This window comes from Lepeophtheirus salmonis, chromosome 3 (genome assembly GCF_016086655.4).
Source record: "Lepeophtheirus salmonis chromosome 3, UVic_Lsal_1.4, whole genome shotgun sequence".
Taxonomy (NCBI): Eukaryota; Metazoa; Arthropoda; class Copepoda; order Siphonostomatoida; family Caligidae; genus Lepeophtheirus; species Lepeophtheirus salmonis.
The window spans coordinates 13,927,875-13,944,401 of record NC_052133.2 but is presented as its reverse complement, the minus strand read 5'-3'; the positions used below and the strand labels follow the sequence as shown (position 1 = coordinate 13,944,401).

The following is a 16,527-nucleotide window of genomic DNA, read 5'->3' as shown; positions in this document are numbered from 1 at the left end:
TTAGTCTCGGTTCAGTTTAGTCCTGCATATTGTTATGTTTAGAACAATCCTATGGAGCAGTCCAGAACTTTATACCAAACTTTTTAAAAAGGTCATAATTAGATATAAGATTTTTAGACCGAAACCCAACACTACTTTTTACTATAGATTTTCTTTATTTCAATTATATTAAATGGACCCAATGTGATTGCGCCGTCTTGCGGCAAATATTTTTGTTCATTTGCTCAAGTCCACTTAATAAAAAGACGAATTTAGCATCTCTCAAAAAACGTGGTATCTGCAACTTTAAGTAGTTACACGTTTCATTCAATGATGCTATTTTAATTCAATAATATATTTTTCACTTACAATTATATAGTTATAAAAAGTAAGTTTCATATTTCTTGTAGCCTCTATTAATTTTAAAGATAAATCAAATTAGATTAATATCTTATCTTGAAGCAAAAAGCCTCTTTTTTATATTTTTATTCCAAAAGATGTATTTAAAATACATATACTGTATACACATATGTTTTGAAGTATATTTTTACTTTGTAAGTATAAGTGCTTATTTGCTTTTAAAAACAAATATTTCAATTGTATAAAATACAAATTATAGAATCTATTTTCATTTTTGCCAAATATTTATATAAAAATTACATGTCATGTATCTTTCTTTGTAATCTAAATGATATTTTGTATATACCAAACAAGTGTAAAACTGTATTCATATGATCACGATAGGTGTTCATTGATAAAGTGTATTTATCTAGAAAAATATGAAACCTTTATTAAGTATGTCAATAATTGGAGGGGCCCCAGTGCCGGAGATGGAGAGGGTGGAGTCACTTCCGACATTTATACGGACCTATGTCCAGTCTTTGCCAATGAAACCATTGGGTACTGCACTTCTATTAGGCCGCTAGATTTCAAAATAGGAGCCACCTTTTTATATAAAAGTAAAATTTTTATAAAGGACATAAAAAAAAAAGGTCCTCACATTTGCTCCAAACTAGACTCATGCTTAAACTGGCCATAAACTTTAAGTTATTAATTTATCTTACTCCTACCCATATTGGTATTCTACTCCTGTGTAGTCCGTTTCACAAAGGACACCACGGTAGACCTTGTAGATACAAATTAATTTATTGTAAATTTCGTTAATTTAAGACACCCTAAATTATTCTTTGATTAGGCTCTATATATCTGTAGTAAAAAGTAAAATACCTTTCAGGGACAACTGGTTGGGACCCCTTGCTTTAAAATATGTAATTGTAGAGATAAGTTGATAACAATTTTGAGTTATTAATTATCGAAACTGTCAGCATTTTTCCTAACTAACAGAAATCTTATCGACTGGAAATATAGTTATAAAATGAAGAATAATGAATCTATATGCAAACTTCATGGAAATTCTTCTGGTAAAAATAGTTATAAGGAGATATTAGGTTATTCAATACTTCATAGATATTTGAATTATACAGCCCTTAGGCGACGATTAATAAGATTATTTGACTCCTTAAATAATTATTTGAGGGCATAAAACCCGCCAGCCAATTTATCGATATAAAATATGTTTTATAGTAAATTTTGAGATAATAATGGCTAATTGATCAACCCCATGCATAAGTTTGGTCTTTTCGGCAACTGTATAATTTTGATAATTACAATGGTAAGTGTTGTGTTCCTCCCACAATTTTTGTTAGGGTTATTTTGAATTCCGTTTTGTTATATTGATGACTGGTAAGGACGATTTTAGGAAAAATTGCAGAGGAGAAAATGTCGAGGGAAAAAATTTCAAGGAAAAAACAAGAGAGATACGTTTGATTCTAGTTAAGTACTACATATGAAAATGTGTGCTTGGGTAGAGGAAATTTCTATTAAATGGTTTTTTAGATAGATCAGTATCTTCAAAAATATTCAAAATAAAGTGACTTAAAAATAGGGTAGTTAACGTCGAGGCCAAAACTTTAGAAGCCTCTAAATGCTGAACTGCAGAACAAAAATACTGAAGTTTTGGATTTTTCAACTTGTAACTATTATTAAAATATGTGCTAAATTTGAAAAAAAAAGATGGCTCTGTTTTTTAGTGATTAATTTAGCTTGGAATGACCCTTAACTGACAATTTGAATCGGACTGAATAGATACACTATCGACATTCTTAGAAAAAATCAAGAAACAGCCGTTGTAAGGACCTGTCTTAAGACTTGACCAAAGAAATTGTGACTGACACAGTAATGCATCCAACACGATAATTAAATGCTAATTAATACTATATTTAACTCTTAGTACAAGTACATAACGAAAAAACAAAAATGAAGCAAATTGTAAAATTAAATAAATTTAATCCTTTCGACGTTGAATGACATCAAGAGTCAGCCCAATATCTCCACCCTTGGTCTCCAATAACTTGGTCAACCATCCTCCATCATCAGTAAATCCCATATTCAACATAGCTTGCCTTGCTACATCAACCCTTGGATCATCATGAGTCCCATCAAATGGCTTATTTGTCATTTGAATGTCTACCTTATGTTCTTTGTTATCCGAAGAGTTGGAGGTGACAGTCATTCCATTTTGAGAAGTGGAAGCTGTAGACGATGTTGAGTGACTTGAAGCCCCACTCTTTACATTTTCTTCTCCTCCCTTGCCCGCAACCTTAATGGGAACTTCGAAAAAGGATTTCTCTACATCCTCTAATTTTGTCCACTCTTCTTGATCAGAGTCAGACTCAGAGACATCATCCTTGGCTGATGCTGTTACGGTTACCTCTTTTTTAGTGGATTCTTCTTCAGGCTTGACTACTTTATTATCAACAATTTCTGCAGCTTTACTACAGGTAATATTAATGGGAACTCGAGTTCCGGTTGAATCATCTTTCTCGTCACCGTTAATTGATTGATTGGATCCTTTTTTGGTGGGGACTTTCTTTTTGTTGTCGTTGTTAGTTGTGGTTGTGTTCGTTGTGGTTGTATTTTGAGTAAATCCACCGGTGTAAGGATTTCCAATGGATCCCAATAAGGCATCAGAGAGCGTGCTGTCAAAGTGTTTAAACAAATTAGCAAAGTGAGGAACAAAATGGCATTTTTCATGTGAAGGATGATTTACTCCTTCATTGCTCCCTGGAGGAGACTCTCCGCCAGTCATTCTTCGGAAAAAACTTAAGTGGTGTCTAGGAATATTATCCTTTGGCGTAGGAATTCTAATGAATCGGTGGTCACTATGATGGCATTGAGCCTCACATTTGGAACATAGATCATAATCCTCACATGTCAAACACTTGTAACGGAAACCTTTGACCCGTGACTCACAAACATCACAAATCACAGAAGAATGAGTTTCTCCAGATCCAAATGATGATGAAGACTTCACTCTAAGAGGTGTGATAATAAATTTTGGGGTGGATGGCCCCATGGATTGAAGAGCGAGTTGAAATTCATTCTCAGTCTTCACTGTCACTTCATCCGACTCCTCGTCACGCCAATGTACCATAAAACAGGATTCTTCCAACAACTCGGAGACTTCAGACCGAAAAGACTCCAACGTTACAGGCTCCACAAGAGGGAAACGGCGGACCTCAGGGGATTCACTTTTAAGATATGAAGACACTTTAAAATTAAGATCCATTTTGGATACTATGATTACAATTCTTCAAATCCGTCTATTTTATATGTCAGTGGAAACTTCTCAATTATTCGAGTATTTGCGTCGTATTTAAAAGAGAAATAATGTACTAAGTAAGGTTGTATGTCCGCCCTGATTCACAAGCTTTTATTTCTAGGAGTTATTCATAGAGTGGTAGTTAAGAGAGCGCACGCTTTTAGAAGCTGTCACTTTCTTTGTGAAGAAAAATTGTGCCTCATTTAGGTGGGAATATCAAAACAACAGAGATATGAAATGAGCGCCCTCTTTCTCTCTTGCATACTTCTACCTCCATCTCTTTTTAAATAAATATTGTCTTGCATGCTACATACAACTTACAAGCTTACCCAATATCAGTGCAACTCAAAGTCGCATACTCATTATTATTATACTTATACAAACATTCTAGAATTCTACTGAGAATTACTCGCTATGGTGTAACAATATTTCTTTATACCTTCCCTTAAATAATTATGTCATGATATATATTTTATATAATTACATAGAATTAAATGTTTCCCTACTTATGCAAATTATTTGGACTTATAGTTCAATTATTTAGTAACGATTTCGAGAGATAATTAATTAGTTTTCAAATACAAATGTAATATAGGTATTTTATACAAGTTCTATTGATTTTCAATTATTTTAAGTCAATTGAATAATGTATCAACTGCAGAGACTAAGAAGGAAAGAGAAGATGAGATGATTGATATAAAAAGTAAACTGACACTTTGTATATAAATTATGTTCAGGATTCACGTAACCTTGATCGAATAATATAGTATATATATTATATAAATGCCCTTTGTAGATTATTAGGGTTATATATTTTTGTTTTAAAATAACTTTTATAATTTTTCAGAACATAATTATGATTAAGATACTACGAACTATGATTTAAATTAATAGTTTATGTTTCTGGTTTAATCTAAGAAAAATACATAACCCTGTCGGAAACGTTGACTTGTATTAAATTATATTAGATGAATATTGGTAAAAAGACGTGATAACAATGAACTGCGCATGAGAGGAAAAAGCGCATTTACTGAATTTTAGACGAATCAGAATTACAGACAAGAAAAAACATTATTGATTTATAAACATGACGTTTATTTCCCTTATAGTCTCTATAGTGTCAACTATCAAATCATATAATAAATGAATAATTACCTCCGTAACGAAATGAATAGAGGTTATGATTTTGCCTTTTCTTGTTTGTTGTTTAGTTTGTTTGATTGTCTATTTGTTTGTTAGTCACTAGGATTACGACAAAAAATTACAGATGGAATGTGATCAAACTTGGTTTCGAAGATTATATATGGTGTCAGTAGAAGGCCATTAAATTTTGAGAAGTCAAAGTCAAGGAAACACAAAACGTCAAAAATGCATAAGTGATAATAACTTTGGAACAAATTGAGATTCATAACTCAATTTGATTTTTAAGAGGAGCTTTTGGGCTCTACTGAGTGACTATTCCAGTTGAGTTCATGTATTCGTTTATTTTAAGTCCATAATTATTCATGAATTTCATATTAATAGTTCCTTATTGCTCTATATGTTGCCTATAACTTATGTACACCAACATATTTTAATCCTATTTATAAATCTTATCGTACCTAGACTACGATTGTATTTAATTTAAATATCTTTACAGTAGTACTCCTAGAACCAGTTTCTGACATTCAACCTGAAAACCCCCTTGACCGAGAGATGTCTTTTTAATTTAGAAGGTGCTTTCCCAGACTCTACTTTTGACTGTCTCATAAAAATGTAAATATATACTCAAATAATTTTTTTTATAAAAATTAATAAATTGTAATAATAAAAGCCATTCGAAAAGTGTCGTACATTTTTTTTTTTTTAAATATATATGTTTGATAAATAAATAAAATTTCAAAAAAAAGTAAATAAAGAAAAGGCTCCTGCCCATTTATCTTTTCCTCGGCCCTGTAGGCCCTCCAACAATACAGTCAAGCAACGGAGTGCCCACCTGCCTAAAAGTGAGTCTAATTACATGATGTAAAAGAAAGAATAGCTGTCTGGGGGGGAAGGACAGATGATCAACCTAATTTCCCCAAGGATATTTATAGAATTTCATTGTATTTAGATAGATGCATTTGCAGACTTGAATAACATCCCACACACTTCTAACTCAGTATCTATGAATTTGTTTATTTTATACAGGTCATGCAGTTCACAAGTAGGAGTTTGAAGTGGCATCATCCGACAACTGGCAGAGCTCCTTGAAATCTGATATGCCCTGAGCTTACTGTTTTTACCAATAACAACTCACTACAGTACTAATCGATTGGGAAATTCTTTTAATTACCTAGTTGATTGAAGGGTACTATGGACAATGAGCATGACTCTTAGAACTCCTAAGAGACTTATGCCATCTGAAATTAAGGTCGAGTATGAAAATATAATTGTATAGTATCTATTTAAAGACTAATCACGAGTGCAGCACGTACTTTGACAAACATTTGATAATTATTTAAATATACATATAACATATTAAACATTAAATAACATAATAATATACATTTGTTGTCGAATGATTAGGAATGAAATGAAAGTTTAAAATTCAAAATAATAATTTTAAATTAAATTTGTCATTTACATGTATATAATTATATTCATGGTTCATCTAAACGTTCGCAAGCCTAAAAAAGTGAAACGCTGCTGAAACGAATCTTGACCGATTTTATAAAAAAATTCAGAAAAATGAGCATCACATATAATATAAATTTGATAAATAATTAATACAACTGATGTAAGCTTTGAGCACACGTTCACAATATCCATGGAAACGTCCCACTGCCTTCTTGACCGTTCCACTGAGCAAAGTCTGGAATGCCCTCCTTATATGAGCTCTCAGTAATCTTATGGTGCTGTAGGGACCTTCATTGGTAACCCACTCCACATTGCACCAAAAAAAATAGTAAAAAGACTTGAATTTCGGCGAGTTAGGAGGCAAAAACTCGGTGGGGCGTACATCACATTCACACATTGAAGAAAATCGACTGTTTTTTTGGTTTTTTTGCTCATATAACACAGTGCCCCATCTTACTGCCAATTTTCATTGTTAGGACTACAATGGACAGTTGAACAGGACACTACTTGGATAGTGTCCGCGATCGCATTCATAGATTGGCCGGGATTATTTATTTATTTATTTTGTTCATTTTCCTCAACAAAATAGGACTTCGGACGATTTTGGCTGGGTCTGGATCACAAAGTTTCCGAAAAATCATTGTCAGTGAGTTGTCACTATCCTGCTTGACACGTTTTCTGTAGTGCAGCCGACCGATTTAGCTAAAAATATGTTATCTATTTTGCCATTTAAATTGCAAAAAAAAAGTGTTCAACATTTTTGTTGCTGATTAAAGACGGGGTGGTTATGTCTCGTAAGGAAGCATAATAACTGAGCAACTGAAATAGTAGTGTGATATTCGTACCGGACTTTTTATGAAATTGTCCTTATGAAAAAAGATGTTCAATTATAATGGTAGCGCCCAAACCTCCGCCTATGGTCATTTTCCCTACATTAAATATAATTTCTTCTCTTTGTTAAAATCAAAAATGTACGATGTTGAATTTAATGAAATTTAATATTTATTATACGTCTTTAACCTTTTATGTGACTTTCACCTTAAATATTGACATTGAATTTTTTATTATATGAAACATCGTTATTAGACCTAGATGAGGACTCCGATTTGAGCTCTGTACCTCAATATGTTCAAAAATATTGTCGATTATGTATTTTTAACGTTTTTTCCTCCCTTCACCTTTGAACGTGACCTCTCAAAATTTAATGGCTCCTACTGTGACCATATATAATCTCGGAACCAAGTAAGATCAAAATCAATCTGTAACTTTTGCCGTAATTCTGGTAACAAATATACAAACAAAGGCAAAAAAATAAAAACTTTTGTTTGCAGAGGTAATAATTGAATTTTGTTATTCATAATAATCCCGTTTAATGGATTATGTTTTAATGTGAAACATTTCCCTATAGTTTAAGGACAACAATTCATCAAATTTTATGGATCTTGTGAGCCTCAGTCTTAGTAATAACTAGTGTAGCATTTAAGTATTACTAAGAATAGAAAAAAAACCACTCTACTAAAGCCAGCAATTTTCTAAAAATTACTCTTTATTTATTTGTATTTCTTTGGAAAATTCGACTTTAAAATGAACTAAAATGATGAAAAATTGTCAAATTTATCAAAAAATCAAACTTTTTCTAACTCAACAATTGGTTTATTGTCCTAATACAAACTAGACTCGACAGGGAACTCTAAAACAAGGTCAAATTCAAAAGTTTTTGAAGCTAAGATAAGAGGGGACAAACATATCCATGGTTTAAAAAATATAAACTTCAATTCTGATAATCTTAATTTAGTAGTAAAGTTATTGTTTACAATGACTTGCAAGGACAATTAATGATTGTCATGGGGTATCTCGAAGTGAGTAAGTACATATAATTTATGGCTTTGAAATATTGAAGAGTTGCATGTTGTTCAATCAATTATGAAGTAGTTATACTCAATTGATCTCTGTTCAATATTTCTTATGGAAACTTATTATGCATTACAAATTGAAGTAAAATGGGAAATTTAAAAATTTAGTAAAGAATATCACTTAGCAATTGACATTTAACTAATTTAGTAATAGAATTAAACTGAAATCATAATTCAAAATATTTATTATAAAAATTATAACAGATTGCAGCTTTTTTAATGAGTAAAAGCTGAAAGTTTGAGTCTTTATTCACTGGATATGAGATATATCAACTATAAATTGTACCTGCCTTTATTAGTTTATGCTGATATTAACTTATTTGTTACCAGAGGTGAAGACTTGAACTCGAGACTTAAGAATCCACTTAAACTCGAGCATCACTTAAATTTTTTCACTGGATATAAAGTTTTTTTTTCTTGTAGGACTTGAACTGTACTGGATGAAAATATTCAAGGTATTAAACTTGACTTGGAATTGTGTACAAATCCACATGATAAAAATGGTCATAGGTAATAGACAATTCCACAATGCCCATTTTGGCTAGATTTAATCTATTTGGGATTCGCTATAGTACAGTGTATCATTTTAAGGACCTTTTAGCAATGTAAACTAATATTTACATGCTAAAATAATAAAATGTCCGTTCATAGGACTGAAACTTTTTCCTATTTGAAGATGGTAGTTCTAAGGTAAGCTTTGATTTTTCGTCATCATTTACTCGTCAATTTATGCAATTTCTTGATATGTCTTCTTCGGTAAAATCAATTTCAGTTACAAGGATGTCCAAATAAGTTCATCCGCCCTTATGTTACAGTATGGAATCAAGAAATACAGGATGTAATACACTTAATTAGCATTCTCAAAATTGTGCGTTCTTTGAATATTCGCAGTAATTTTCGAAGTTCTAATAATTGAAATAAATATATTCTATCAATAAGTTTTGTTAAACTCCCTTTTTAGTATGAATAGTAGAACCTGGACACATCGTTACCTTTATTGTATCACGAAACCTTTCATACGAAAATAATCAGTGAAAAAGGCCCAAAATCAATTCGTAGATTGACAATTCTTCTCACCTATGAAATTATTATTCCATAAATATTGATATGCATTCACAGCTTAACAAAAGCTAATTCAACATTCAAAACCCCGATTAGGGGAAGAGAAGCCGAAATATTCACAGTTGACAACGAAATATCAATATTTGCCATCATTTACTTTGGAGAGACGCATTTAACTAATGAAGTATATTTTTATAGTACTTGCTGTTTTATATCCACAGAATAAACATTAATATTCATACAAATTCATACTTTTCCTATTAGGACAAAATGAAGCCCTTTTTAAGGTTCATTAGACCCAATAAGAAAATTGTTTCAATTGGAGCAAACTAATCAAATAAATATCTAGAAAATCAGTCATAATCTATATAGTATATAAAGAACTGTAGAATTTGAATTTATCGTCATTTCTTTATTCGTCAAATAGATTCCGTGAACATTATTCTTGATATGGCTTTCCAAGCAAACCGATACAACTCGCCCTCTTCTTCCTTCTCTGAAATTAGAGGACGTTTAACTGGACAAAACCTTCCTGGATGGCTTCAAGAATTTATGATTCTCAATAGTCCCTCAAGTCATGGTTACCATAATCAATGGAGTCAGGAGCGATCCTTTATGAATTCTTTTAGGATACATGATGGAGGTAACTATGTTACGTTTACAAAGAGATATCCTAGTGATTCCCATGGTTTTGGACCATCCATGAGTAGTAACGAGAACAGAAGCTATGGGGATTCATGTCAGCCATCATCATCACGCCAGTATGAATTGAGAAGAGATGATGGTTTTAATCATTCAATACTGAGACCGTTCGGGAAACCCTTCACATTGGATGACTGTAATTGTTACCATTTTAGAAACATGAATGATCCTTATTATGAAAAATCTCTTGGATTTGGAGACAAGATTGATATGTCTAGATTTATTAATATCCATTCTGGTTATCCTCTGAGGGATCATAATGGTGAAACTTACAACTTAGGTGCTTCATTCATGTCTGGAAATAAATATTATTTTATGAAGCACCAAGGAAATACTTTATCCCAGGATGTAAGTATCATTGCATCAATCCCATGCCGATTTCCTAATCATATCGGTTATTTCCACACTTATGGTATGACCGATAATTACTTAATTTTCTGCGAACAACCTTGGGCTTTTGATGTGAACAAGATGAGAAATTCTTCATCTCAAGACACATACTATAGAGACTGCTTGGATGTCATGGCTGGAGAAAAAAATCATTTTTACATTGTGGACAAGAGAACTGGAAGAAGACTTGACATCACTTATGCAACGGATAAGCCCTACTACTTTTTCAACTTTATCAATTGCTACGAATATAGTAATCATATTATTATAGATATCATGAGCTATGATGGCTCTAATGTCTTTGAATCACTGAGGATGAATAAATTTAAATCACGATTTGGATGTTGTGGAGGAAGCTCTGATACTCAAATACTAAGATTTTCCCTCCCCATTCAAGGTCATCAAGGTGGAATTGAAATGGATTGTATGCAATCGCATGAAACTGCAGTATATCGTAATGGAAGCACCATGACAATCTGTCCACAATACCCAATTCGTGGCCGTGGATTCGAATACCCCATAATTAATCCCAGATTTAACTTTAGAAAATATAAATTCACCTATTTTGTAGATAGAATGTCCACAGGTAGTGAAAGTTCCTATGGAAACTCCATTACAAAAATTAATATCGACTCAGGGGATACAATTTCCTGGAAAACTGGAAATGATCACTGCTATCCCCATGAAATCGTTTTTATTCCTAATCCAAATGGAATGTCTGAAGATGATGGAGTTCTCTTTTCTTGCGTGTCTAACCCTAAGGATCAACGTGGAAGTTATCTCGTATTTATTAATCCAAGAAATATGGAAGAAATGTCAAGAGTTTACTTCGATGAGCCCATTCCATTTGGAACTCATTCCTCCTACACTCAACACTACAAAAGCCAATAACTAAATGTAAAATGAATCTATCTTTCTACTAGTCATCAAACTTTTTAAAAGAAAACAAACTCATTTAATTTCCTCAAACCACCCAAAAAAATAATTATAACTAAGCTCGTAAAATAAGTAATAATTTTAAGGTATTATTCGTTGATTAAAATGTAAGAATATAATAGGCTTAGAAAATCACCATATATGTAAAAACAATAAACAGTTTTCGTGCACTAATTTCCCCATGACTAATATTTTATACAATCAAATATGATGTTTCATCCTAAATGCATGAATCATTTCGTTATATAGAGTAAGTGAATGTGTACGAGAATGTTCCAGATTTTTCGAACAATATTTTATATTATAAAAGGAAGAATTAATAATAGAGTAATTTAAGTTTATAAAGCAAATTCCTTTGTTCTCTGGGGCCAAATCTTTCATCATTCTTTGATTGTTTGATTAAAAAAGCTGAAAAAAACTCTCTTGAAGTAAAAGTTACACTTTGGATTTGAGTATAGGGTGATTCACAAAAACATGTTTAGGAGCCATATCGTTGAATATTCATGCATAATAGAGAAGCTTGGAGCCGTTAACACATTTTCATAACCACTCTTTCCCTAGAGGGATTTAGGAATGAGCAATTTGATTAACTTAATATAACCAAGATACTTAGAGTCAAGGTCGGTCACTCATCATTTTTTTAAGCTTGCCAGGCAGATATGACGTTAAGGTGATAAATAAAAGCGCCCCCTAGCTTAATAAAACATAATATAGTCAGCTGTTTATGTTTACAAGTTCATTAATTATAATTATATATCCAGATATTTAATATATATAACGTCACGGAATTGGGCGTGTGTATCAATAACATTTTCAGGAAAATAGCGTCTCTAACCTACCTTGTCTCTAAGTATCTTGATTATGACAAGGCTAGTCAACAAAGATTTTTAGGCTGGCCGGTAAAAAGGTTGCGGACAAAAACGTTTGGTTATAAATATGGTTGTGTATATTATCATCGTAAGACAAAAACGTTCTGTGACGTATCATCGTGAAGCAATATCATTGGAGTAATTTCATCGCAAGACAATATCATCGTGTGCAAATTCGTTGCAATTTATATTATATTCGGACGATAAAACTATGGAATGATGAAGAAACGTGCCAGGAGGATGGAACTCTTCTAATCTATAATACAACCTGACCCACAGGTTGTGTAGGTGAACTGTTGGCGCTCAGACAAGTTGATTTATCCTCCTCCACTCCCCGAGTATCAATGCACCCTTCTAATATCCCAAAATATACCCTGGCCCATAGGTTATTAAGTTGAAGTGCTGGGCCCCAATCCAGTTTAAACTCCACCGCCAGCGCGTTTCTAAGCACCGAGGAACCCTTTTAACATGCTATAATATACTCTGGCCCACAGGTTGTAAAGTTGAAGTGCTGGCCCCCAAGGCATGTTGAATTTATCCACCGTCGTTTTCCTGAGCATCAGGGTAACCTTATAATATCCCAAAATATACGCTGGCCAACATGTGGGACGAGGACATTAAGTGTCGTTTGACTCTGGGTGGGGATGTAAGAGTACTTACATCGGCATATTTGACAAAATCTTTTGTTGTACTCCAGTAGCTAGCTACAAATTTCATGACCTTTATTAATTTTAATCCAGGCGTAGGTATAAATTTATTTCGGCATTTCACTAATTTTATTGTAAAAACTCAAAGGTACTCGGCGAACAATAGATTCTTTGAGGAGATGTTAGCACAAAAATAATTCGAGAAAGAATGAATAAATAAGAAAAAAGGGAAATTTTACCAACTACTTTCCTTTTCTAATCTCAAAACATTAATTTATTTCACCAAACAGCCCAGCTTCACTTATTAGGTCATCAGGGGGATTTATTATTGAATCTTCATTGTCGTAATGGCTACTGTGTTGAACTCCACTTTCATAGTAGCCGGGTTCAGAATCATCACTCGAAATTTAATAGCATACAAGATATTACAATGAGAAACACAAAAATTACTCTGAACAAAGAAATTACTCCATTCATTTTAAATGATAGTCATTTAGAATTTACAAATCACAAAACCAACATAAAATACAAGATATTACAATGAGAAACACAAAAACTACTCTGAACAAAGAAATTACTCCATTCATTTGACTGTGGTAAAATGTTCAATGATATAGAAAAAGAATATATAAACTGGATAATCTGCATGAATATTTATGCAGTTTGGAAGACATATCACTTAATAAAATAATGTTTTATAGTACTAGCACAAAGACGCTATCTTAAAGATAGCCAATAAAAAATTGAAAGGGATTTTGTTTATATTTATGTTAAAACTCTAAAATAAAACGATTTACTATAAGCTATAATTACATAAAATAATAGGTAAATTTTTATTGTATAACCTCCTTGTATACACAATTTTTTGTTGTTTCTATCGATTTGATGTAAATGTAATCAAGCTTCCACACTCTTGAAAGTGCAACATATGTGACCATGTGAAAATACTGATTTTGGAAAATATAAAGCAATTTTTTAAAATATTGGAACCTTGTGATAAATTTATTGTAGTTTTTAACTTGACATGTTCCTTCTTCAACCATAATGAAGATTGAAAAAAAATACCGAGATTGACTCGCTCATCCTCTTCCCAATTCCCTTTTTTAATTTGTATTTAGTATACAAGTTCTCCCTTTTTCTGTTATAACAATAATTCTTTTTTTGGAGCATTTTCGATTCGATAAACTATACCTTAAAAAACTTTGAGACACGGGGAATCGATCTTATTTTATTAAAAAATCGACTTATTAGCAAAAAATCAATCATAACTTCGAGAGCCCAGGAATTTGGTCTGATCAAAATTAAACATAGCCATACGTACGTAACTCAAAATTATGAACAACTTTTGTTTTATTTCTAAAGTCTGTATCTCTACGTTTTTGAAATAAATTCGTTGTTATCATTGTTTGTCTAAGTGGGACATACATCACACACAAATAAATTATTTTAATATTATGTATTATAAACGATAAGGGTCAAAAATTACCCCTTGGTAGTTGTAGGGTGGTGTCGTTAATATATCTTGTACCAATTAGAGCTTTATTATGTTACTAAGTTGCTAGATATAGGAAGCTAAAAAAATTTAAATCCTTCATTTGACTGAGAAATCATCCGAAGTTCAAAAAGGGTCAAAAATCACTGCAAAACATGATTTAACAAATAATAACGAAGTGTAACTATACTTTTAATTAACATATCAAATAATTTGTACCATTAGCTTCAAGTTTGAATCTAAAACCTTTTGGAAAAACTAAATTTTTGTAATAATTTGTCATTCCAATGACGATATAGAATAAGATAAGTAAATCAAATTAATTGTTCAAATAGTATGTTAGTAAAATTATGTGTCCAAGATACTCTTACTTCGACTTCACTGACTACAATCTCATATAATGGATATCTGATAACCAAGATTTAATTATTAGCGATGGTTATTATCAAATGTATAGGAATCCTCAAATCGTATTGTGTTTGATCAATGACATAAGAATTTATTAAAAAAATATATAATGTATATATTATAAATAATTATGTAGAGATAGGCAAGCCTAACTTTTATTTTTGTATCTTAATAAATATTTGACCGGAGATTAAACTCAACTCAATTTTTGTTTAATATCTTAATAAGATTTGACCTCTTTTAAATTAAACTCCAATCCTAATCTTAGGTTAAAGACTTTTATCTATAGACTTATAGTCCACACTTATTTGTAAAGAACTGCCCTAACTTTTATTTTAATATCTTAATAAATATTTAACTGGAGGGGTCAACAACTTGACCCTCTTAGTTAATTGGAAGGTTAGAGAGCTATCTCTTGCTTTAACTTTTACCTAAGTATTACAATTTATAGGACCCTCTTAACTTCTATATTGTGGGCTTATCCACAGTAATATTCAAAAATGCAATTTATACTGTGGAACATTTAATGTTAACTAATTTTTCAGCCCATGGCGGCAAAACGAATATAAGTAACGTTAAAAAATTCCACCGCCTGAATTCTTAATTTAATGAAATACTATATGTGGACAAGTATCATGGTTATTTAAATCCCAAATATCAAAAGCAATCAACGATGTTTTTCTAGTCGAAGATATATCTCACATTTAGATATTTAAAGGTAGTAAAATTATATATTATCCTGACAAAATTTTTCGAGTGGACTGACCCTCAATTACAAACATATCGATATCTTCCAAACTACAATTCAGATATCTAATTTCCCTCATAACTAAGTTGCATATAAGCCTTACAGTGTTTATTCGCGTCATAAGATTTAACGGCTAGCAGAGTAATAATTTCATAGGATTGGTTGCACTAAATAGACTAATAATAATGAGAATAACATTGTAACTAAAATTGTGATTGATCCCAGCCTATGAAATCGATCTTAAAAGATATGGATTGGATAAAAATACTATTCCAACATGACCACGTGCATCAGAACCCCTTAAACATAAGGTTAAATAATAAGTACAAAGTATAATTGATCGATATATTTCAAATTTCTTAGTGAATTATAACAAATGATAATAGTTAATCTCCTGCGAAGACTTCCAAGCATATTTAGTACTTACCTTATTCTCGTGAAAGACGGAAAACGCAACAAGATCCATTATCAAGAATTCCATGTTATGCATTCATTTGAGGGGAATCCTTAAAAATAAAAAAATATAAATAAGTAAGGCTTTAAAAAATTATGATACAAGTGATGTAAAAAAGTTTTCAGACGTAAAAAATTAAGAACACTGAGGAGAGAGCCATAATGCGATCGGCAAACCGCGACTACATCCCATCTTCAGTCGCAAATTACAAACAAATCATCACAATAACAAATGAATTAAATATATATCCATCCAGGACACAACACTTACCATTCTAGGATGAGTAATCTGGCCATACTCATGTTATAGACCCATGATTCCAAATGAATAAATAGGATTTGCCACCTATAGTCATCAACTCCGCTTACCCATCCACAGTCCGGAATAGGAAATAAGACTTTATCATAAAGGGAGAGGAAAGGAATACATTAACGCTTTTTAACGTTTTTTTCTCTTGTATTAGCTTCAGCCAAGCTGCTAGTAAATTTTTCCTACCGAAGGCGCTCACATAAATACTACATAGTTTCACTTTTACCAACTGTTTATAGTAATATATGGCTAGGCTAAAAAATGAAAAACGTGTTTTAAAAGTGATAAGATACCTTATTAAATATTTTATAGTCGAAAATAAAGATACTTCTAAATGATACTACAAAAATATTAAAATT

The 16,527-nt window shown here is 31.8% G+C and overlaps 2 protein-coding genes and 1 long non-coding RNA gene across 6 annotated transcripts; 1 reads left to right on the top strand and 2 right to left on the bottom strand.

Moving 5' to 3' along the window:
- Positions 1–2,235: 2,235 nt before the first annotated feature.
- LOC121114103 (sequestosome-1) lies at positions 2,236–4,004 on the bottom strand. The gene has a single exon (XM_040707958.2). It carries the CDS (start codon positions 3,605–3,607, stop codon positions 2,324–2,326), a length of 1,284 nt encoding a protein of 427 aa, XP_040563892.1. The 5' UTR covers positions 3,608–4,004; the 3' UTR covers positions 2,236–2,323.
- A 717-nt stretch (positions 4,005–4,721) lies between these two features.
- LOC121114104 (beta,beta-carotene 15,15'-dioxygenase) lies at positions 4,722–11,415 on the top strand. Of its 4 annotated transcripts, XM_071887044.1 has the most exons (4): positions 4,722–4,817; positions 4,880–5,103; positions 5,810–6,032; positions 9,641–11,415. In XM_071887044.1, exon 4 carries the CDS (start codon positions 9,664–9,666, stop codon positions 11,194–11,196), a length of 1,533 nt encoding a protein of 510 aa, XP_071743145.1. In that variant the 5' UTR covers positions 4,722–4,817; positions 4,880–5,103; positions 5,810–6,032; positions 9,641–9,663; the 3' UTR covers positions 11,197–11,415. The 4 variants fall into 4 exon arrangements, with proteins under 4 accessions (XP_071743145.1, XP_071743146.1, XP_071743144.1 ...); XM_071887045.1 differs by having other exon boundaries at positions 4,753–5,016; XM_071887043.1 differs by having other exon boundaries at positions 4,769–5,103.
- A 4,321-nt stretch (positions 11,416–15,736) lies between these two features.
- LOC121115405 (uncharacterized) lies at positions 15,737–16,269 on the bottom strand. Its single transcript, XR_005863476.2, has 2 exons — positions 16,130–16,269; positions 15,737–15,911 (listed from the first exon to the last, which is right to left on the bottom strand). It is a non-coding gene; the product is annotated as an uncharacterized lncRNA (long non-coding RNA).
- Between the last annotated feature and the right edge of the window lie 258 nt (positions 16,270–16,527).